This window comes from Peromyscus leucopus, chromosome 22, assembly GCF_004664715.2.
Source record: "Peromyscus leucopus breed LL Stock chromosome 22, UCI_PerLeu_2.1, whole genome shotgun sequence".
In the NCBI taxonomy this organism is placed as follows: domain Eukaryota; kingdom Metazoa; phylum Chordata; class Mammalia; order Rodentia; family Cricetidae; genus Peromyscus; species Peromyscus leucopus.
Window position 1 is genome coordinate 5,956,855 of NC_051081.1, and position 24,012 is coordinate 5,980,866.

A 24,012-nucleotide genomic window follows, 5' to 3' on the forward strand; every position below is an offset into this window, starting at 1 on the left:
TGAAGCCTGAGTGACAGGAGCAGCTCCCTTTGGGACAGAGTGCAGTCAAAAGACAGCACAGTGGTTCCCAGTCCAGGCACAGAACTATCCCAGACCCACAGAGATTGGCGTTGCAGCAAAACTTGCATCTGGACTGCAAAGTCGTCCCCACGGTATTCTTGCTCATACTGGGCACTTCCCCTTCTTTCTTCTGGGCATATACAGATCTAGCACATACAGATCATTACTCAATGTGCAGTGGAGTGATCCTCCTGCCTCAAAGTTGAAAGATCCCCCAGACCACCCAGATCAAATTTAAACCACCTGATTTATATTCACGAGGTATTAGCAATTTCAATAAGGCAGGACTAGGATTGCTCACACCTCTCTCAGCTGCATATTGCTTTCCAAAACAGGAACACTTTCCCAACCTGTATAAGGATTGGAGTGCTTTTACTTTCGATTACTCACTAGTGCTTGTTTCTATTATTTAATTAAATGTATAAGCCACTATGGAAAAACATGTTTTCCGTGTCTGGACTGTCCTGTTGATTATATACAGCTTGAACTCATGAGAACTTTACTCATGTGACCTTTCTTAACTCTCCGATTAAGTTGTCTGGGGCTACGAATAGAGTTGGCTATTGAATGAGACTTTAGTCCACCTCATTCACCTGCTCCTTGTTTCCCCCACCCCACCCCCAGCCCACCCCCGTTCCATTGCCTCTAGTGGGGTCACAGGAGTGTGTCAAACAACCTCCAAACTTTTGTTTTAAAAGATAGAGTCTCACATAATCCATTGCTTTTGGAATTAGAGCACTGGTGGCTATATAAAGTAGTGCCAATGGTGAACAAAACAGTTTAAAATGGGAACTTTCACTTGTGTGAATTATATTTTAATAAGGCAAAAAACATACCATGATGAATCGCTGACCTTAATATTTTTTCACACGAACTCATTGCTCATGAATTTTGAAGTCTTTTTTTTTCCAGACACATAAGCTTTTAGTTTATTTGTTCTCTCCAAAATTGTCTGTACACCACTGCAGACCGCATCACCGCAGATCTACTCCTTTGGCTTTTTGCCAGTACCAATGTTGGACTTTGCGGTGTCCCTGACCTTCTTCATTCTATTCTTGGGCTCCTTCCGCTGTTTCTGGGAGGTCTTCTTCTTCTCATAGAGGCCGTGTCTTGCCAGTCTGTGTCTGGGCTCATTCTTCTTAGCATAATCTAGAGAATCATAGATCATGCCGAAGCCAGTTGTTTTGCCACCACCAAAGTGGGTCCTGAATGCGAACACAAAGATGACATCTGGTGTGGTTTTGTACATTTTGGCTAGCTTCTCCCGAATTTCAGTCTTTGGTACTGTTGCCTTCCCAGGGTGGAGGACATCAATAACCATCTGTTTCCTCTGAAGCAGGTGGTTAGTCATGAACTTCCTGGTCCGGATCGTTACTGTGTCATTCATGATGGCTACAGTGCCCGAGCTGCACAGAAGGAAAAGACGAATTTTGAATTCTTAACACCTGTGCCAGGAAGATTTATTGCTTAAAGGCACTTGAATACAATACCAACTCAAGCATGCTTTCCTCTGAACTCCACATGTGCATTGTTGTATACAGAGCCATTTCCCAACCTGCTGCACGTGTGCACACATGTGCCCTCCCAGAATAAAAATACATATACATACATGAATGTCAAACTGTCAAGTTTCTAGCCCTGTGTCAGTCATGACAATGCTCTTACTCCAGTTAATACCAATAGTCTTTACACACCTACCCCAATGCACCAGAATGATACAAATTCTGAGCTCATCATTCAGAAAGGCTGGACTCTTCATTTTACCCACTCATTCATTTATTTGTACGAAGGTAATCACACTGTAGTAAAAATAAATAAATAAATAAAAAAGCCTGAATTGCAATGTACCACTGACTGGGCTGTACTTCATGGAATCGTCTTGCCTTATTGTTCTACATAGTGAGATTACAGGCAGGAGTCCTGATGCCAAGTTTTGATCTCCTAAAAAAAAAAAAAAAAAAAAAAAAAAAGGGCCAGGCAGTGGTGGCGCACGCCTTTAATCCCAGCACTCGGGAGGCAGAGGGAGGCAGAACTCTGTGAGTTTGAGGCTAGCCTTGGCTAGAGAGTGGGTTCTAGGAAAGGTGCAAAGCTACACAGAGATACCCTGTCTCGAAAAACCAAAATAAATAAATAAATAAATAAATAATAAAAAATAAAAATAAATGGACTAATAGCCCGAGGTAGGACTACTTCTAGATATTGTCAATTATGTATTTGAAATTATATATTCCTAAAAAGAACTTAGAATATCAATGACAATTTTTTCATAATCCTCTTCCTGGCCAAGTGTGGTGATTGGGTGAGGAACAGAGGGATATGCAGAGAGAGGCATCAATATTAACATATAAAGAATCCAGGGGCTGGGGCTGAGGCTTAGTTGGTAGACTGCTTGGCTAGGATGTGCAAAGTCATGGGTTCCATTCTCAGTATGGCATAAACCAGGTATGAAGGCTGAAGCCTTTCATCCCAGCACTCAGAAGGGAGGCCGCGGAATTTGATGTCATCCTCAGCTACAAAGAAGAGCTGAATACACCCTGGGTTACATCAGAACCCATCTTAGAACAAAAACAAACAACAAAGAAAAAAAAAAAAAAAAACAAGAAATGCCAGTTGCCAGAGAATGACTGGAGGAGACCTTTTCCACCTGGACACCATGCAATAAATGGCATGTGTAAGAAAAGCCTAGGAGAAAACAGAAATGGTGGGTATTATGTAAGTAAACTATAAAAGACCAGGAGCTGGGAGATGCTCACAGAAGAAAACACCCTTATTGTTCAAAGCATGACCCCAAGTTCAACATTGTATCCACTGAGTGAATCCTGACCCAGTCCCAGTGTCTTACTTCCCTGTAAGGGCTATTATTGGTTGTTCAAGTGAATACATTTGGAATGAACTAAAATACAAAAATGGAGGGCTCCCCTGTGAGGGTTTTTTTTTGCTTGGTTTGAAGTATGTAGATCCTCTCCTAATCTGAATCTTTGAGGTAGGAAAACGCAAGTCTTTAATCTGCTTCCTGAACTCAGAAGACACACCTTATTATGGGCCACACCTTCTGTGGGAAGCCTATATAAGGACAAGGAGGAAGGAAGCTTTTGCTCTTCACCTGCTTTTCCCTCACCTTGGTAGCTTCTTCCAGACTGAAGGATTTACTGAAGACCATAAGAGACACAGACAGTTGTGGACTGAGCAACTTCTGGATTCTTGGACTTTCCACTCACAGGCAGCCATTGTTGAATTAGTTGTGCTTTTGCCTAGTCATTCAAATACTGGCCCCCTTCTCTCTCTGTCTCTGTCTCTCTGTCTCTCTCTGTGTCTCTCTCTCTGTTTCTCTGTCTCTGTTTCTCTCTCTCTCTCTCTGTTGTGTGTATTCATTCTATAAGTTTTATTACTCAAGGGAATTGAGGCTAATGCAGATTTTGATACTAGAAGTAGTTCTAGAACATCAGAACTATAAGGATGAATCTTTCAAGTATCTTGAATAGGCTTATTAAATCTGCCAGCACTTATAATTATCAAAGCCTCTCCAGTTACTGAAGCCTCTCCTGGAACCTAAGAATATCGAAAGCCCATTGTGTGCATAATATTACAAACTTCAGGAAAGAAATTAATTTGATTATCTTGATTCTCCATGGTGATTTGCAGCTCCTTATTTATAAGAGATTATAGACTTAATAATGATGAGAAGGATATGTTTTAAAGAACTTATGGGTAAAGAGCCTGCAAAAATTCTTATACCATGAAATAAAATTCAGGTTGATTATTTGTTTCATGCAGATAATAATTGACAGGCTGCATTAGCATGTTATTTGGGCTCTAAAGCTAATCATTAGCTAAAAGATCCTTTTAAAGACATTTTTAAAAATAATCCATGGGTATTGCCTAAAGTTACATCTAAAAATCTTAAAAAAAAAAAAAAAAAAGATTTATTTATTTATTATGTATACAGTGTTCTGTCTGCATATACAGCTGCAGGCCAGAAGAGGGCACCAGATCTCATTATGGATGGTTGTGAGGTACCATGTGGCTGCTGGGAATTGAATTCAAGACCTCTGGAAGAAATGCCAGTGCTCTTAACCACTTGGGTCCTCTCTCCAGCCCCTAAAAATCTTATAGAGAGTGCTGTTAATGCTTTTATAGATGGCCCTTTAAGAATACATGGAGCATACATGTTACATGGAAATTCCACGGGCTGGAGAGTTGGCTCAGAGGTTAAGAGCACTGACTGCTCTTCCAGAGGTCCTGAGTTCAATTCCCAGCAACCACATGGTGGCTCACAACCCTCTGTAATGAGATCTGGTGCCCTCTTCTGGCCTGCAGTCATACATGCTGTATACACAATAAATAAATAAATCTTAAAAAAAAAAAAAAAAGAAAAAGAAAAGAAAAGAAAAAGAAAAAAGGAAAAAAGAAAGAAAAAGAAAAAAGGCTACACCTTTAAAAAAAAAAAAAGGAAATTCCACGTGTTTCACAAAAAAGAAAAAAAAAATCATACACCCCTGGTTGTATAGTTCAACTGTCTGAACTTGTGGTAATCAACCAGCTTTTATTAGAGATCCCCCAACCATTGAATATTTTAACGGACTATGCATATTGCACTCAATCAGTTCCTCTATTAGAAACTGCAAGCTCTACCATACTACTAGTGTGACTTCACAATTATTTCTGTCCCTTTAGATATTGATACAAAAATGAACTCAGCATTTTTGCATAACTAATATTCGTGCTCATTCTAATTTGCCAGGTCCATTAACACCCACCAATGCTCAATCCAATGGACTGCCCTTTTCCTCAACCCTAGCCTTTTTCTTCCAGGCCACTCAAGAATCTAATGAACTTCCTCATCAAAAAGCAAAATCTTTACTGGTAAAATTTTCCTTGGCTTGTGAGCAAGCTCAGCAAATTATCATGCCCCATCCTTCTTGTTCTTTTACTCTGCTATCATCTGCTGGCAGAATTAGTCCTCAGGGGTGAAAATACAACATCATTTGGCAAACAGATATTACCCATATCTTAGAATTTGGTTGTTTATGTTCACATAACAACTGATACCTTTCCAAATATGATCATTGCTTCTGCTCACAGAGGTGAAACAACCTCAGATGCCATTGGTCATTTATTATACACCTTCCCTTTTTAGGATTATCACAACAAATAAAAACTGACAATAGCTCTGCTTACAGCAGCAAATACTTTAGAGAATTTTGCAGCTTATGAAGTATTAATCATGTTACTGAAATCACTTACAATCCAGAAGGTCAAACTATTGAGGAACTATAGCATCAAATACTTAAATCAAATACTTAAAATGAAAAGGGTGTGTAGACACCCATCAAAATCTCCCACACTATGCTGCATAATGCAAAAAACAGCACCCTTCTGCTGCTGCACAAAACCATTTTGCCCTAAAGGAGATAGAGTCTAAAGAATATGTTAGATGGAAAGACCTAGAGATAAAACAAAGGAATTAACATCAGGGCAAGGTAATGCTTGTGTCTTTCCAGAAAATGAACAAAGTCCCAAATGGCTCCAGTTAGGATGCACCTGACAAGGACTCCTAAAAGAAATTTATTTGGCATAAGAGTCACCCATAAGTACTGTGCACAAATAACATGGGAAAATATACAATCCTCCCCTGTGTATATATATAGGGCTTCCCTGATACTTCTGTTAATAGTGTTTTTCTATCACATTGTTATACCTCAAATGCCGTTATATCTTTCCTTATTGCAATTTCACTTCTGTTTACAACCTTCTCTATGGTAAGCAACATTTTTTGGATCGACCCTTTTGTGGGGGAGGGAGGGGCATTACTTACGCTTCCCTTGCTGTGGGTTATAAATGTTTATGTGCAATAAGTCATATGACACCCATTTCACTCAGCAAATCTCTGCTCCTATTGTGGCCACTACTTTTTTCTTTAAAATCTTAGAAATGGGGAGATGTAGAATGCACTAGGGCCTTGTATTCACAGAAAGGCACTAATAGAACCAGCAATGTTAATCATTCAGGGGTGTCCCTCAATGGAGGAGAGGAAATCAAAGACCTGCATTCAGTCCAGAAAGCTGAGAGTGGATTTTGTTAATGACCTGGTGACCCTTTTGCTTTTCATAGAGACAGATCTTACCTAAATTTCCCAGAATGATTATTCCAGACTCTTCCCTTCCTAGACCATTACCCATCCTTAGGGTACTTTATGGCCTGCTGACCCTCTATACTATCAGTCAGAGACCACATTAGATTCTGGGACTTTTAGCTATAGAACCCACCCTCATGGTCACATGGACTTAGAAAAGGGTTTCTATGTAGTCACACCTTAAGGTTCATTGTACACTGGAATTGGAATGATTGTGGAATCATTATTGCCTGGAGACACTTTTCCAAGTTCTATTATATTTAAATAAGGCTAAAATAAAATGCCTGGTGTCTTAGTTAGGGTTTCATTGCTGTGAAGGGACACCAAGATGATAGTGAGTCTTATAAAGAGAAACATTTAACTGCGGTGGCTCCCTTACACTGCAGAGGTTAGTCCATTATGATCATGGCAGGAAGCAAAGCAGTATGCGGGCACATGGTGCTAGAGTAGGAGATGAGTCCTTACATCTAGACTCCCAGGCAGCAGGAGGTGGTCTGAGACACCAGGTGTGGCTTGAGCATATTGAGACCTCAAAGCCTGACTCTATGGTGAAATACTTCCTCCAACAAGGCCATACCTACTCCAGCACAGCCACACCTCCTAATAGTTCACCTCCCTTTGAGCTTATTGGGGACCAATTGCATTTAAATTACCACACCTGGTTTTAGACTCCCCAGAGTCTGATGGAGGTTGACAAAGTCAATCTGAGCCAGGTTTTCACTCTCATCTCTTCCTGTGGTTGGCTTTCCTGACACCTGCAGTGACACCCTCACTAATCTCTGATGTTGACTTTGTTCTTGCTGGACAAAGAACAGATTTTTGTATGTTACTGATTGCACTTTCTCCCAGAGATAACTGTGAAGAACCTGAATTCTGGCCAAGAAAATATTTGTTAGAGTGTAAAGGCAGTACTCTGCCATAACTCTAAATACATCCTCTTGTTTTCAAGGAACTTCTGGCCAGTGCATTGTCCTGGCCTGGTGTCAGTTCAGCAAATCTCCTTCATTTCCCCCTTTTTGAATAGCCAAATTTTATAAAGTTATGTTGAATAGAGCTGCTTGATGTGGAGTCATTTCTTGATGTTGGGAGGTTTTGTTGCAGACTGTTAAAAATAACAAAGGCAAGCAAACAATCAATATAAACATTATAGATAGGAAGGGCTTGAAACTTAAGATGATGAAATGGATTTAACTTCCCCAACCCATTAGCAATACCCTCCAATATCCATAGCCAATATACTATCCATGGTAGTCCATGCAATGTTCTGCCAATATGGGATTATTTCATTTCTTGAGTCATATTGCCAAGATTTAATAAATGTTTTCTATCTTTGTCCCAAGGGAACAAGGTCCCATGCCAATGCACATGAGTAACAGAACTGAGTCACAATCCAATCACATCTTAATGATAATTGTCTTTGTAAGCTAACAATTTCATCACCTAACATAACCACAGCAGATTCTGTATCAGTGATTTCAGTATGCAATATACTATCTATATGTCTTTGAGTGATCCATAATTTCTTTTTCTAAATTAGAATGCCATCTTTGAATTTAATATACATTTTGCATGCTTTGATAAAGGACTACTTTTTCTTCATTTAATCCAATACATGATGAAGCAAAAACATGAAGAAAGATTCTTCTCAGGCTTGATCCATCTATACAGCCATTCAAACACCAATTTGGGCTCAAAGTATAAAAATGCTCTGGAAGCTCAAAATGGTAGGAGTACTAACATTTAAACATGTATATAAAGAAAAATTGGAACAAGATATATATCCTTAAGATTGATTTCAAGTAGTTTTCCCAATCATAAATCAATAAGGAAGATGAACACATGCCATAGTATTATGAGCTACATTTTTTTTGTGTGTGTGTGTGCAAGGGAACATAGTTTCATTGTTAGAAGTATTTCTCCATAGATTCTCCTTTCAAGCCAAAATCTTACCCAATGATGATATTAGTTTCCATAGATAATTTTGCATAGCTCCTCCTTCTAAATGAGGAGAGGTGGGGAACATCCTGGCTCTCGCCATACTAACACCTCAGAACCATTACTATGGGTGGTGATGGTATTATTTTTACAGAACCATCTTAATTCTTTGCCTTGCAATTTGGTGTGAGCAGAAGCTACAAGGCTCCAGCCAATGACACTACCATCAGAAGTATAACAAGAACTTGTACCACTGGTCCCCAACATTGTTCCCGATGTACCTATTCACTTACCCCTGAGACAACAGGAGTCAGGCAAGGGAGAAAATTAGGTGGGATCAAAAGATCTCTAGTAATATTTCCTTTAAACCCATTAGCTACTAAAAGGAACATGGTTTTCTTCCCTTCATTTTTTGTTACATTATGAATAATAGATAACTTTCCACTATATAAAATTCTAAACAATGAACTTCATGCCCAAAAGAAATAGGAAGTCCTTCTATTTCTATATCATAAGATAAAATTAAATTTAAACTCTTCATTGGACAGCAAAGAACCTCCACTGTCATGGGATCTTTGAATCCAATTAGAGTCATTGGGATGAATTGGAAGACTGGAATACACACACACACACACACACACACACACACACACACACACACACACACACACACACACGGCGCCCCTGCCAATGCACCACTGGGCTTAAGGGAGGGTTAGGAATAAAAGCCCAGGAAGAAAAAAATCTTGCCTCACTTACTTGAACAGTGGTGATCATAACATGGCCAAGAACAAGGATTCAGGTGTTTTATTTTGCCTCATATAATGAACCATTTTTTTTCTTCTTCATTGGCTAATTTTTTTCACCTACCTCCAGGTAGGAAAGATACAATTCATTGTGGAAAGTGATGGTAAGGCAATTGTTTTGAAAGCCTAACCCAAAGTCAGATGAGCCATTTCTTCAGGAGGCAAGTCAGAGTCAAGCATGGCCACTTGCCCATCTCTCAATTTCAGTAGAAACCAACAATCACCATATCTGTGGAAACAAAATCATACCCTTTTCCTTGTTTATAACACTTCCTTTTTTCCATTGTAGGCATTCGTCTCCTTTATACCAAATAGAATGTAGTACACAATGAACTTCAGCAGGCATAAGATCATTATCATCACAATTAAAAAATGTTAAATAGTGAGTTGAATACGATGTCCATAGGTAAGGGCTGTATTTCCTCTTTTGGTTTAATTAACATGCTTTCAATGTTCTGTTAGATCTTTCAGTGATGGCCTGACCTTAAGGAGTATAAGGGATATCAATGATATGTTTAATATTTCAATATTGTCAAGTTTTGTTTTGTTTGTTTTTGTTTTTTTGTGAGACAGGGTATCTATGTGTAGCCTTGGCTGTTCTGAAACTCCCTTTGTAGACCAGGTTGGCCTCAAACTCACAGAGATCCACCTGCCTCTGCATCCTGAGTGCTAGGATTAAAGGCATGTGCCACCACCACCCAGGTGTAAAGTTCTTTAAAATTTTCTGACACATAACTGAAACATTATAAACGCAATATAACTGATGAAGCCTTTTATTACTTAATGCAGTGATCCACTGATATGTTTGTTAAAAATGTATCAATCAATGATGTATATATTGCAACCTATCAAAAACAGGTTTTTTGTTTTCAAGACAGGGCTTTTCCATTTGCCTCTGGCTGTATTAAAACTCATTCTATATACCAGGATGGCCTTGAACTTAGAAATCCACTGCCTCTGCCTCCCAAGTGCTGGAATTAAAGGTGTACTACACCACCTAACTACCAAAAATTTTAATGTGCATTACATCCATTTGCCATATCTCATTTGATATATTGCCTCTCGGGTAGTTACCAGAAGGCAATCGAGGCCTATGAAAAGTAAGAAAAGTTTCACAAAGTAACGTTATTAGTTTTGTGATTTTTGAGTTAAAGCAAATTTTATTTTTAAAGCTCTGCATTTAGCATGTGCATCTGTATGAAACTTAATAGCTTCAGATGAAAAGGTACAAGAATATAATTGATATGCATTGATTAAAGAATCTATGAAATGATTAATATCTACCATAGAGCTAGTGAGTGATATGATAATAGTAATAAAATGCCATCTGCTGCCAAGTATGTACCAATAGATTCATGGAGGTAGGCAGGGCCTGGGGCATGCAGACAGAGCTTGGGGCAGGACCAGAGGCTTGGTGTGGTTGAAGCCTTGGAAGGGGATAGAAGTGTAAGTGTACCTGTGGAGGGTAGGCACAGTGAGAGGGAGGGACTGTTATCAAGAAAGATGGAGCCAGGCTGGAGAGATGGCTCAGAGGTTAAGAGCACAGACTGCTCCTCCAGAGGTCCTGAGTTCAATTCCCAGCAACCACATGGTGGCTCACAACCATCTGTAATGAGATCTGGTGCCCTCTTCTGGCCTGCAGGGGTACATGCAAACAGAACACTGTATGCATAATAAATAAATCTTAAAAAAAAAAAAAATATGGAGCCAGTACTGGATGGGGTGGGGGCAGGTAAGGATGGGCAGGGCCACAATGTGGCAGCAGCAGACAAGGTATGGGCTGGGTCAGAGAAAGCAATGGCAAATAGGAAAGCAAGGTGGGTAGAGCCAAGATGATTGGGCATGGCCTGATAAGTGAGGCAGAGTCTCCATCAGTGCCAAACAGACTTTGACATGCAAGAATTTCACACAGGTACCATGGTACATCCACAGCACCTCTGCCACACCAGTCTCTGATAAACTCACATACCCATGAAGACTTCTCCAAACATAACGGAAATTTTGAGGTCCAGCCTCTTCAATTCCTTCCCAAGGGTCCAGAAGTGATGCTGCCAACGGTAGCAGAATAAATCTAGATACACAGAGCTCTTTTGTTCAACTTTATTTTATTTTAGTTTATTATTTAATTTATTTATTTTACTTAGTTATTTATTTAGTTATTTTATTATTTAGTTTATTCCTACCACCATAATTCTGTCTGGTTCTCTTTGGACTGGTCTATATCTCTCCAAAACCAGCAACAACCTTCATGTTTACAATATAACACAAGAATTACAAGTTCTCCACCAGAAATTTCCAGGTTAACTTCATTTGCAACACAAAGCAGAAGGAGTGGAGTTAGATAGGAGCTGGAATAAATCAGAAAGGGAATTTATGTGCTAGGAATCTATCCTTACAGTGGTTAAGTGAAAACATTACAAGTCTATCATGAATGTGTTCAAACTACAAACTCACAGGTGCTAGGGTAAGGAAATCTACAAGTCACTAAGATAAAACTGCCACTATTTTTCTCTGCTGCTGGTTTTCTGACAGGGCAGGGGAGGAGTACTGACAGCCAGCCAATCTGCATCACAGCTTGAAGCACCTGGTGAGAAGAAAACCCTTTGATCTAAGAAGTTGCTCTGGGGCATTGGGAAGATGGAAGATCTGAATTTTATTTGCCCAAGAAGCAAACCTTGCACCTAGGAGCCAGGTTGTCTAGAAAAGGATGTTTTACCTTAGTTCAGGGGCTTCAGGCGCCTAGAGGGTGGTCTGATAGCTATTCTATTCCTCCCTTGTCCTCCAATGCTTTGTTTGGAACTGGCCCTGTCTTTGGATGTAGCTAAAGGGGATATTTGCAAAGGCAGATACACAATTCAAATTCTAAAAAGGGAGCAGGGAGCTCAGAGGCAGAAGGCTCTGCCTATGTGACCTTATCCAAGCACTATCCCAAGGAGGAGGCTCACACACACCATTCTAGGGGAATTATGAGCACAAGAAATTCATAGCAAGCAGCAGCTGAATATTAAAGCTGAATAACACCAAATATTCCTTGATAAATGGCTCTCTCTTGAAGTATACCTTGGTCGATCAAGGTATAGTTTATTATGTACAGCTGGACTCCATATTTCATATTCTTGTGGCCTGTGACACAAAGACACACATAATACATGTATCACACAGTCCACACACATAAAATTCTACCAATCTACCTACACAGGACTTCCCCACAAATATATACTCACATATTTCTCAAAATGTATAATTAGAGTCACTCAAACAGCTGAGAAAGTGGTTTGCTGCCAATACTACTGACTCTTTGCTTCCACATGATGAGAACCAATTCTCAAGTTGTCCTCTGACTGGCACCTGTGCACTGTGGCATGTGTGCCATCCATGCAGATATACATAAATGTGATAAGCTATCTTTACTAGCACATAGTCACAGCTGGTGTTCTCTTACTCTAGGGTTGGGGTACAAGTAGACATTCAGGTACTACCAGAGTTAGGGGATGGCAACATCCTTAGGTGTGGAGCCCTGACCTACAATCTCTCAGGGAGGGAATGGGGGTGTGGCTCAATGGGGGAGCCTTTTCTCTCCTGTAGAGGCAATGGGACCTGAAAGAAGGGAGTTGATAAATGAGGCAGAGTAAAGTCTGATGCAACAGCCAAGTTGATTCAGAGCCCCAAACAATTTACACTCTGAGGATTAAAAAGGGTCACATAAGTCAAGTTATCATGAGTTCAAGCTGTTTACAATGAGAAGAAGCTGCATATGGCAAAACAAGAATTTTCATAGAGGTACAAATGTTTAATACAAAAGCAAGAAATACCAGATAATCTCAAGTAAACTCCCTTCTATCCGCTACATATGGGAGGAATACAAAACCACATTCCAAGACCAATTCTGTGTGATAAAGAAACTGAGGTAACTAGACTCTTGTCTTGATTTCTTGGGGGATACTCAAAAACACTCAGAAATCTCTCTACAGTAAGTACTGCATTCCAGGGATGTTCAGTCATCTCCTCCTTTTGTATTTTTTAAATGCAGGATATCCAGAGTGGTTTTGATTTGAGATGTTGTAAATAAAATGTAATTGCCATTTTATGCATGAGCATCCTGAAAGCAAGCAAATTAAAACCATAATGAATACTATTAGAACAGTGAAAGCATTATGTGTAATAATATGCCACAAAGAACAGGAAATCAATGTATGTCCAGTACTACTGTGTTACATTACTATATTGATCAGAAAAATATAGAGAATAGCTTGAAAAAACAACCATAGTATAAGTAGTTCAAATATCTCATAAAACTTAAGCTCATATTTGCTTTCAATAAGAAAAAGAATGTTATGATATCCTATGCAAATGAGAAGTGATCCAAATACCAAGGAAAATTTAAATGCAGTCCCTTCCTCAGATGGATAAATGAGTCCATTATGATCTCAAGTTCCAGTCATAAACAGTCATTAGTAAAGATAACAGGAGCTGGAGAGACAAGTTCTGAGGCACTCACCACAGACACAAAGGTCAAAGAAGATAGCATCACCAGAAGGACATTCTGGGGTAACATGGGGCTCTATAGGTTTCATAGAATAACTTCTCCCTTGGTGTACAGTGTAAGATGAACTGCTAAACGGTCCTGTTAATAAAAAAAAAATGGAGTCCGATATTGGGGTGAAAACTGAAAGATGAGAGGACAAGCCACAGCCAATCTTACCAGCTCCACTTGCTGTGTACTCAGGCCTATATCCTTTCTGTCCCTGCCATCTCACTTCTCTCTGACCAGCTACATCACTTCCTCTTTCTGCCCAGCTCTATAACTTCCTGTTTCTGTACACACTTCCATACCTCTATGGTTGGAATTAAACTAGTGCTGGGAATTAAAGTCGTGTGCCACCACTGAAGGGTTCACAACATGCCCCCACGGTTGTGTGTGTTTACATATGCCCAGTGGACCTGGACAGTCCGCCTAACCAGTTCGGGTCAAGATAGCCATTTACAGGTCAGGGCATCTCGCGTGACCAGGATCCATGACTTTGCATGTTTACGTAAGCACACAAAGAGGAATTTGTAAGTTACATAGCCATGTGATCTACGCGCATGTGTGGAGTAGTGGTGGCACATACCTATTCTGGAACTCACTCTGTAGCCCAGGCTGGCCTCGAATTTACAAAGATCCTCCTGGCTCTTTCAGTTTTTTCCCTGGCCTTGAGGATTATATGGAATTCCTTTAATATCAATGATACTCTGATCTTTAATGTAATTTTTTTCAAAAACATGTATTTATTTTTCATCCTAGCTGCAGTTTCCCCTCCCATGTCTCTTCCCAGTCCCTCTCCATCATTCCCCCTCTTTTCCAAATCCCAATCCACTCCTCCTATTTCTACTCAGGAAAGGGCAGGTCTCCTTTTAGGATCAACAAAACATGGCATATCAAGTTGCCATAAGACTAATTTTTTACTGCTATAGTCTAGTCCAGTTTCAGTTTTTATAGTAGTAGGAATTCCCATAACAGAAAGAGTTTGGATGAGAGAAGAGCATGCTGCAGTACCATTTTCGGAGGATTGAGGTACAGCCCAAAGAAATTTAGAATGTGTATTAATACATATGTAGAGGTATAGCATTCAAGATACAAGAGCAAAGTGAGTGACATCCCTTTGCCATACTTCTTTAGCACTTTTACCTCTGGGATTAATTCCAGCTGTGTGACTATGACAGTGTCAGGGAGCACAAACAGGACATCCCTGAACCATTTGTCTCACTTCTCTGAATGGGATGTGGCACTGTACATGAAGAAATTATGGAGAAGTAAAAATAGGGCAGATTAATGCATCACCCTGCTGATTTCTTTCTGTAACAAAACCGGGGAGGTTAGGGTGTGCATGAGAATGAGTAATGAACAAAGGATGTGTGCAGGCTTTAACCAGAGGTAGCAGGAGGAGCGTAACAAAAAGGGAAGATGAAACTGAAGCAGTCTGTACTACTGGAGTGGTCCTACAACATAAGGAGATGGAAAAATGACATTAAAGCGTTTATGAATTAACCATACTAGATTAATCAAAATAGACAGTTCACCCTTTGGACTGAGGAAAAAGAAGAATTAAGAGACTAAAGAATAGTTGGACCATGAATCTCCCCTACTGCATTAGATAAGCTATTATTAGTAAAATAAGTATCTGCCTGTGGAATGGGAGGTTTGACAATTTTTATAATCACAAATTCAGCTTGCATGAGAAAAATCTCATAGCTTGCCAGCCAGATGATCAGTTTTGTATTCTTCTATGGAAATCTACAAATCAAATCTGAAAATCCATAGGGTTACACAATACTTTTTTCCTCTTTTATTTTATTTATTTTATTTTTTGGGGTTATTGAAACAGGCTTTTTCTGTTTAACCCTGGAAATCTTTCTTTTCGAGGACTATGGGGTTCCAGCCCCTCAATAGTTCCCTCCCAGGGTCCGGGAAGAATCTACAACCAGCTGATAATTAATCTTTGATGAGAAGAAATGAATCTATGTACACGAAACTCCTTAGTCCATATACTTTATTATTCTGTGTCAGTTAGAAGCTTATATTCTGTTCTCATATTTAGGTCATCTTTAGCCTGATTTCTTTCTACACTTGTCTGCGATCCCCTCTAGGTTCTATCTTAATTACTTCATCTAGTTCTGCCCCTTTTAGGTTCTCATCCATCTTGTTCCTTCCCATATCATCTCCTCTCCCATCTCCTCTCTCCTCTTCTCATTCTACCTCATCTTGTTCTTCCCCATCTGGCTCTTCCTCATCTTCCATCTCATTCCTCTAGTCCTCTCTTCTAGCCCTTCAATCTACTTCTTCCCCATCTCAGGTTGTTCCTCTCAAGTTCTTACCCATCTAGTTCTTTCATTCTCTTTTCTCTTCTCTCCCCGTGTCCTGGAAGTCTCGGTATATAAAGGGAGGGTTCGAGATAAATTGTGTAAAGTCATTACTTAACGTCCACCTCTCTTAGGCAGTGTCTCCTTGTGGAATTTACCATAAGTCAGGAGACTTGCATGTGGGCTGTTATCATTGTTAGTCCTCGGAAGTTGGGCACCCACCTGGGTGGTGTTTCCTGTAGTCCTTGAAAGTGGCTAAGGGAGATATCTGATTCCAGAGAAAGCCTTACCTGAGGTTGTTCTCCAGATACCTGGAATGTGTATGTTCAGAGAGTGATCAGTCCACACTGTTAGCCATTCTTAAGGAAAAGTCAATTGGGAAAACTATGAAGGCACACATGATTTTCATAACAGAATAGAGCTGACATATAACAAGCCAAGTACCACCAAAAACTCCTTGGGATTTGGCTTCCTCTGGAGGAATTCCCTGATTCCTCCAGGTAGTGACTTTGCCATAACCAGCTGAGTTCTTATGATATATTCCTGTGGCCCACAGAACTTTCTGTAAACCAGGCTGGACTCAAACTCACAGAGACCCACTTAACTCTGCCTCCAAAGTGCTAGGATTAAAGGCATATGCCATCACTGCCTAGGTGAGGTGTGTAACACTATTTGAAACTGAGTCAGTTGTAATGTAATACAGCAAGTATCAAATCCATATAATGATTATCATAAATTCCTCTACTGATCTAATAATTGAGCAAGAATAGTAATGTAAGCATTTGGTATTTTATGGCCCTTATCGTGTAAATAAATTGATTCCAGAGGTTTATTCTCCTGTGCTATAACACCTATAGGAGACAATTTAGTGGGAAATTAAGTTGAAAGGCAGTGAAGGACCTCCATGATACACAAATGTCTCTTTTAGTCTGGATTCAAATAGCTGCAGTTCTTCCCTTGCCTCTAGAGATAAGATGTGAGAACTGTTTGATGCTGTCTCTCCTTCTAGAGTTTTAAACAGGTTGGTTAGTGCATAATTAAGTGTTAAATATTTTATTTTGCAGCAATTGACTTGAAATACCAAGTGCATTTCAAAAGACGGGAAAGAAATTGGTGAACAAATTCCTTTTCTCTGCATACCCTAGCTTGCCTGTGTTATAACACTGGCTTTTTCATAGGCTCTCCTAAGTTCTCCTCAGAAACTGGAGGGAATTTAAGATTACATTGTTTATCAAATCCCTCACCCTGTGCTTCAAGGCCATTTTCAGGTAATGGAGGATATCTATCTAAAAGAGGCTACAGTAAGGGATCTGGGACAGTTATCATCATCATCATCATCTTAGCTTTTGTGGTGAAATTTTTACTTTTGATTTTGCATGAACAGGGAAGATTTTCTTTTTTGCCTCATTTACAAATTTAAAGTTTGATCATCCATTTTTTTTATTCATTCAAGGACTTTGTTATCTCTTCCTCCTGATTAATATCCTCCTTATCTTCCTTAAGTATTTTGATAACAGCCTGAATTAACGGCCAAGAGACCCAAAACTACCAGGGAATATTTCCCCCTTGTTTATATGCCCTTTCAACATTCTTTAAGACTCTGTTCCATACTTCTTCATCTCAAGTTCCTTCTTCAGGAAAACAGGGTTTTTAATCAAAAGCAACTTATAATCAATCTAGTAAAAATAGATAAATTTAATAATCTTATTAATAATAAAATAATAAATTTATTTATAAATAATAAATTTACTTATTTTTAAAATATTTATTTATTTATTTATTATGTATACAGCATGTGTGCTTGCATGCCAGAAGAGGGCACCAGATCTCGTTACAGATGGTTGTGAGCCACCATGTGGTTGCTGGGAAATGAACTCAGGATCTCTGGAAGAACAGTCAGTGCTCTTAACCTCTGAGCCATCTCTCCAGTCCCAAGATGTGATTTTAATACTTATGTCCATCCTTTCCTTAAAAAATGATGCATTAAACTCGACATAATGCAAATCCTTCCTTGGTTTCTGTCCTATTATACTCACTCACTCACTTCCTTCTGTGAGGGTCCCCAATCTCTTATCTCTTGGCTGATTTCAGGTCCCTGTTCCAGTCTCTGGAGGTAGGGGAGCTGGTAGAATGGAACCAATACAAGCAGTGAACTAAAGTCTTGTATAAGAAACAAATTTATACAGAGTTACAATATATACTCTGTTGGTTATGAAAGGTCACATAAGTAAATTTCTCATGAGTTCAATCTGCAGACAATCACAAGGACTAGCCATGCATGGCAAAAATGTTTTTCTGTAGAAACATATAAAGATAGTCTAAAATTTAATGGAATAAGGAAAGCAAGCAATAATGGAATAAGGAAAGCAAGCAATAATGAGTAATCTTAGGTCTACTCACTCCTATCTGCTACACCTAGGAGGAACAAGGAAACACATTCCAAGAACAAACCCCTGTTTTGAAGGAAGTAAGGTGACAAGACTCTTGTCTTGTTTTCTTAGTGTTCCCAAAATATTCAGAATTCTTTTCACATGACTCCATTCCAGAAACATGTTCTTACAATACACTGAATTAAATTAATTTCATTTTAATTTTGTAAAATACTGATGAATACACAAAGAAAGCACTTTTTACAAGGCTGTCATATATATATATATATATATTATTATATATATATATACAATATAAAGATATGTATATATATCTTTCTATCATTTGCATACCTGGCACCCCAGGAAACCACAAGATGGCATCAGATCCTCTGGCTGTCAAATTACAGTTGGTTCTGAGCCACCTGATGTGCAGGCTATGAACCCAAACTTGCGAACGGACCAGGAGCCGTGCTACTGAGTCAGCTCTCCAGCCCCAAATGTCATCATGATGCTGGAGATGTAGTTGCCCCATTACTACTCTCTTCTATTCTTGGAGGTGACAAAAGTCTCCAGTACATGGTCATGGAAGGATTGATGGATTTCTTTTTGGTTTTTCAAGACAGGGTTTTTCTGCATAGTTTTGATGCCTGTCCTGTATCTCACTCTGTAGACCAGGCTGGACTTGAACTCACAGAGAGTCGCCTGGTTCTCCCTCCTGAGTGCTAGGATTAAAGGCATGTGCCACTACTGCCTGGCAGGATTGAATGGATTTCTATCCCTCTGTGAATCGACTCTGCAAATGCTTCTTATTGTCATTGTTAACACAGTTCTCTTGTATTGGAGAAATTATTTTGGCCACTCCACGTAGTTAAAAGGATATTTATTTAATGGCGAAACTCACAAATTAAGTAATGGGTAGGTCGCAGGGTCTGGGGAAGGTGTAATGCAGTCCAGCAGTGTTCTCCGGAGCTCTACACAGTCAATCTGCACTGGTCAGCGTCCCGGCACCGAGCGAGCGCCCAGAGAGAGCGCTGGCCCATCCAGCTCTCGGGTCCCCCCGCGCCTCCCCTTGCCCCGCCTCGTAGGCGTGACAGTTGCCAGAGTCTCAATGGGGGTTGGAACTTCCAGATCCAAGCTGGAATGGCTACCCACTACATCTCCCCCTTTTTGTCTAAATAAGAAGGTTCTAAACTAATACAAGACTATATACAAAGGAATGGTTATCAAATATTGTCCAGAAATAATGAGAGATAATGACCTAGATAAGATGTAACTACAACCAATGCAAACAATATCAAGCAAGAAACACATACTAAAATCCAGAGAAGTATAGAGCATAGGTAAACAGCATGTTATAAAGATCATTCAAAGGTGTCCTATCCTAAAGAACCTGAATCTAATACTTAATATGTTCTATCTAAGATATTATATATACCAAGTTGTAACTATAACTGCTAGTCTTCAATCCCATCAAAGACCTGAGAAGGAACATAATGGTACCTGAGAAATGGTAGATGGATGCAAGCAACTTTCGGGAATCTTGCAAGAGTAGACCAAGACAGCTGGCAGCCTGGACAGTCACCTAATGTTTCTCAGCATTGTTGGTGCATTCAAATTGGCTACAGGCCTAGAGTATCTGACAGACCATTTTCAGAAGCAGGATTTCTGAAAGACCATCTTACCCTGTCTTGGCAGAGTACAGTGGTCGCTTTCCTTGTGTCCCGCTTGTCCAGAAAGGACAGCATTGCATTTGTACTGTCAGCCATCAAGGCAAGGGCAGTTCTTTGCCCAGTAGGCCATTTTGTGCCAAAAGACAAACTTCCAAATGGAAATGTCTTAGAAGCCCAACATTCTCTCGGGATCAATTGGTGCAGCCAGGAGCAATTGTGTCTCACGTCAACAGAATTCTAAGTTATTTAAATGCCATATTCTCCAGGTCTTTGAAGTGTTTGAAGATTACCTGCCCATCTGACCTATGTATCTATAAATCTGGATAACCTAACTAATGTAACTATAGAGATGACAGGCATAGGCAACTATAAATCTATAAATCTTATCTATCTAAATAACCTAAGGACTAAGGCTTCACATAAATAAGGTAAACAGTCTATAAGCAAATGTATGGTGAAGAACGATGACTTCAAAATTGTGACAATACACAAGATATTTATAACAGAGGTATGAATATATAGTGCGATATGCAATATGACAATAATATTAAATATATATCAATATACCAAATATCCTAAACAGAAGTAGAACATATATAAAGTATGACAGATATAAATTTACATTTGTATCAATATAAAAATGTTTCAAATAAGAGTAGAAATATATGTACATTATAACAAATATAGTTCTGTATTTGTATCAATATACAAATTATCTTAAACAGGAGTATAAAAATAGTTTACATTTGTATCAACATATAAGATTCTATAACAGTACAAATTACAGTGCAAATTATCTAAGGTTGCTATTTTACTAAGTTTGTTTACTAGTATATACAATGATTTACCATCATATCTTATACCTATCCGTTCCATTTCTTCTCCCCCACCCCCTTTTGTTTTTCACAATCCTGAGTTAATATTTTCTTCCACCCCCAACCCTATAACCGTCATCCATAACCCTGAGAATTATGAAACCTAAGGGAGAAGGGGCGTCGTTTTCTTAGAATTGCTTCCTGCCGTTTAGGGGGTGATGTTATCTCTGTTGGGTACTGTGAGAAAGCTCAGATAGTTAAATCTCAGTTAGACTAACTGTAGGTTCTGCAGCAAGTTTTAGAGTAATGGGTAAGATTGTCTGGAATTCTGGCAAGAAGTGTAGTATGATGATGATTACCATGGCATTCTCAGGTCTTTGATGTGGTTGAAAACTAGATAGTTGTAATTTCCTCAGTTATGATAAAAGATAAGTTAGATATAAAACCTTAAACTCACAAATATAAGATAGATAGGACATCTTCTTTAATATTGTAACTGTAATTTTTGCTCGGTAATTGTTTTGCTATATGTAATTTTACCATGTTAAAGTTAAAACCTTCCTTTTTAAAAAATAAGAAAAGGGGAAGTGCTGTGGATATCGCTATATGTAAATAAATCTGATTGGCCGATAGCCAGACAGGAAGTATAGGCGGGACTAACAGAGAGGAAAATTGAGGTAGGAGGAAGGAGGAGAGAGACTGCCTGGAGCCGCCGCCAGGACAAGCAAGATGTAAGGTACCAGTAAGCTGAGCCACGTGGCAAAGTATAGATTAATAGAAAAGGGCTAAATATAAGACTGAGAGCTAGACAATGATAGGCCTGAGCTAATGGCCAAGCAGTTTAAATAATGTAAGAGTCTGTGTCTTTATTTTATAAGTGGGTTCCGGGACTGGTGGGATGTAGGAGCTGGAGAGAAATTCTCCAGCTACACTCTTGATGTGAATAAAGACAACAAAAGGATTAGTTGACTAGAGTCCAGATTATATTAGGGAAAGTTCCATAATATAATAAATGCTTTTTCTTTCTCTATTTGGATTTTTTAAGGACAAGAACTTTCTATATCACCATGGTTGTTCTGGAACTATGTGGACCAGGTTAGAAAAACTCAGAAAGATCTACCTTCTTCCATCTCCCACTTGGTGAAATTACAGGCATTCACCACTATACCCCAATGAATTATGTTTTTAAATGACCTACCTTTGGATCAAAGAATGAGAAGTTAAAGGAGGATATAAAGAGGAACTGTCATTCTTGCAGTGCACAGTAATGCTTCCCGGAGTTCTATGAGTTGACTCTATTTTGCAAAGACTTTAGCACCTTGATTACATCCATAATGTTTCTCTCCAATATGACTTTTTCATGTATTTGAAGATTACTGCACTATGAAAAGGCTTTACCATATTAATTACCTTCACAGATTTTCTCAGTAGCGTCATTTTTTCATATTTTTGAAGACTATTGAATGTGCATAAGTCATTACACATGAATTACATTCATAGGGTTTTACACACACACATACACACACACACACACACACACACAGACTTCCTTCATACCTGTGTAGAAGACTAGAATGTATAAATGCATTACCACATTGACCACAATGATGAATGTTTTCAATTGTATGAAGTCTTTCATAAAACCAAAGAGAAGCTTGGAATGTTAAAAAATTTACAATGGGGTTTATGCTCATAGGGTTTTACTTCTAAATGAGTTCCTTCCTGTAAATAGACCTAAACATTTTTTTCATGATTATTACATTCATAGGGTTCCTCTTCATTAGGGGGCCTTAGGTATGTTTTAAGATACTTGTGATGGTTAAAGGTTTAGTACATGGCTCACACTTAATCACTTCCTTTTCCCATATGAGTTTTTTCACATCTTTGATGAAAATTGAAAAAACTCAGATCTTTACCACCATGCATGCATAATGTTTTCTGTAATGCTCCATGTGTAATGTGATCCAGGGCAGACAAAAGAATTTCCACATTCTTTTTCCTCACAAGGATCTGTTCCAAAGTCAGTTTGTTGTATTCCTACTGAAGTTGGAAAACAATTTAATAGTAAATTTGTATCACACTTACCAAGTCTATGCATAGTGAGGACTACTACATATTTTCTAACGGTTCTGGAAGACACAGCAGTACATTGCTTCTTTTCATGCTGCTCAGGATCACATGGTTTGTATCCAGAATGACAGATGATACACCTCGTAAAGGAAGAATAACAAATAAAACTTTTCATATTTCATTCAAACATTTAACTTTTTGTTCCTCATAGAGATGTGGTATAGGGATTAAGGTGTTCCACCAAAACAACCTTCTTGACTCTCAAAAACTGTCCCTCTCATTAAACTATGGTAAGTCACTTCAAGTATATGAGTAACACTCCTTTAATATGTTTGATTTACTTATCAAAGTCTTGGACATACACTGATCCCATAATCAAGGTGTGTACCTTTTGCTAAACTTGAATGAAGCTTATGAAGGTATGAAACTAAATGACTGACAGTTCTTCAACATGGTTATTTCAGGGCTATGATTAAAACTATGACATACTAAGGCATTGTTTCCTTGTCTTCTTTCTTAGACATATGGCTGGCAAACAGGGATCAGCTATCTCACATGAGGTACATGGTACTAAGAGAATTTATGAGTCATTAGTACACGTGAAGCTGTGCTTATTTACACTGTTGCTTTTCTTTAAAGTTCAAGGCACATTCAATTTTCTTCATAGGCACATTTGTATTAGTTTTCATATGAAAATTACCTTTCATGTCTTCTAGAACTTTGACAATGCTCTTCAATGTTGTGGTCTTTCCATTTGTAGCCTAAAATATAGTACCTGAAAATGTATGACATATTATTGAAAGTTATGCAAAATTTGAGTTACTATTTTTAGTAAACCTTAAAAACATCCATAGTCTTTCTCTTGTACTACTGAAACCAAAGAGCATGAAAAACCAAGAAATTCTTCTCCCCTTCTTTTAAAAAGAAATGACTCATATTTATATCTATAGCAATGAGGATTCTGTAGGTTTCCAGCATGCCATCTTTGTATAGACTGTGCTAGGAAGGGTTCAGTAAAGCCCATTCTTCCTTCCTTAAATTCACATGAACATCCTCATAGACCACTGCATCCTAAAATATCCCAAATATGTATGTAATAGAAAGGGTGATACTGACTGCATTGTACCCTTTACTGAAAACATATTTGCATATCATGTACTCAACACATTTAGTCCATGTCACAGAACTTCAAAATGTAAACATGAAGTCATTTTAGAAAGCAAACAGAAAAGGAGGTTCATGGCTGTCATTTCTGGGTCCATTAAATATGGTATTTCAAGGGGAAAGATTATTAAAGATACACAGAGAGAC

General features: G+C 38.8%; 1 protein-coding gene and 1 pseudogene across 1 annotated transcript; both read right to left on the bottom strand.

Annotated features, from left to right (window-relative positions):
- The window catches only part of LOC114684911, a 278,504-nt pseudogene that overhangs the window by 81,181 nt on the left and 173,311 nt on the right, over window positions 1–24,012 (bottom strand).
- On the bottom strand, window positions 960–1,466 carry LOC114684917 (40S ribosomal protein S24-like). Its single transcript, XM_037197892.1, has one exon. The coding sequence runs from the start codon at window positions 1,445–1,447 to the stop codon at window positions 1,046–1,048; it is 402 nt and encodes a 133-aa protein (XP_037053787.1). The 5' UTR covers window positions 1,448–1,466; the 3' UTR covers window positions 960–1,045.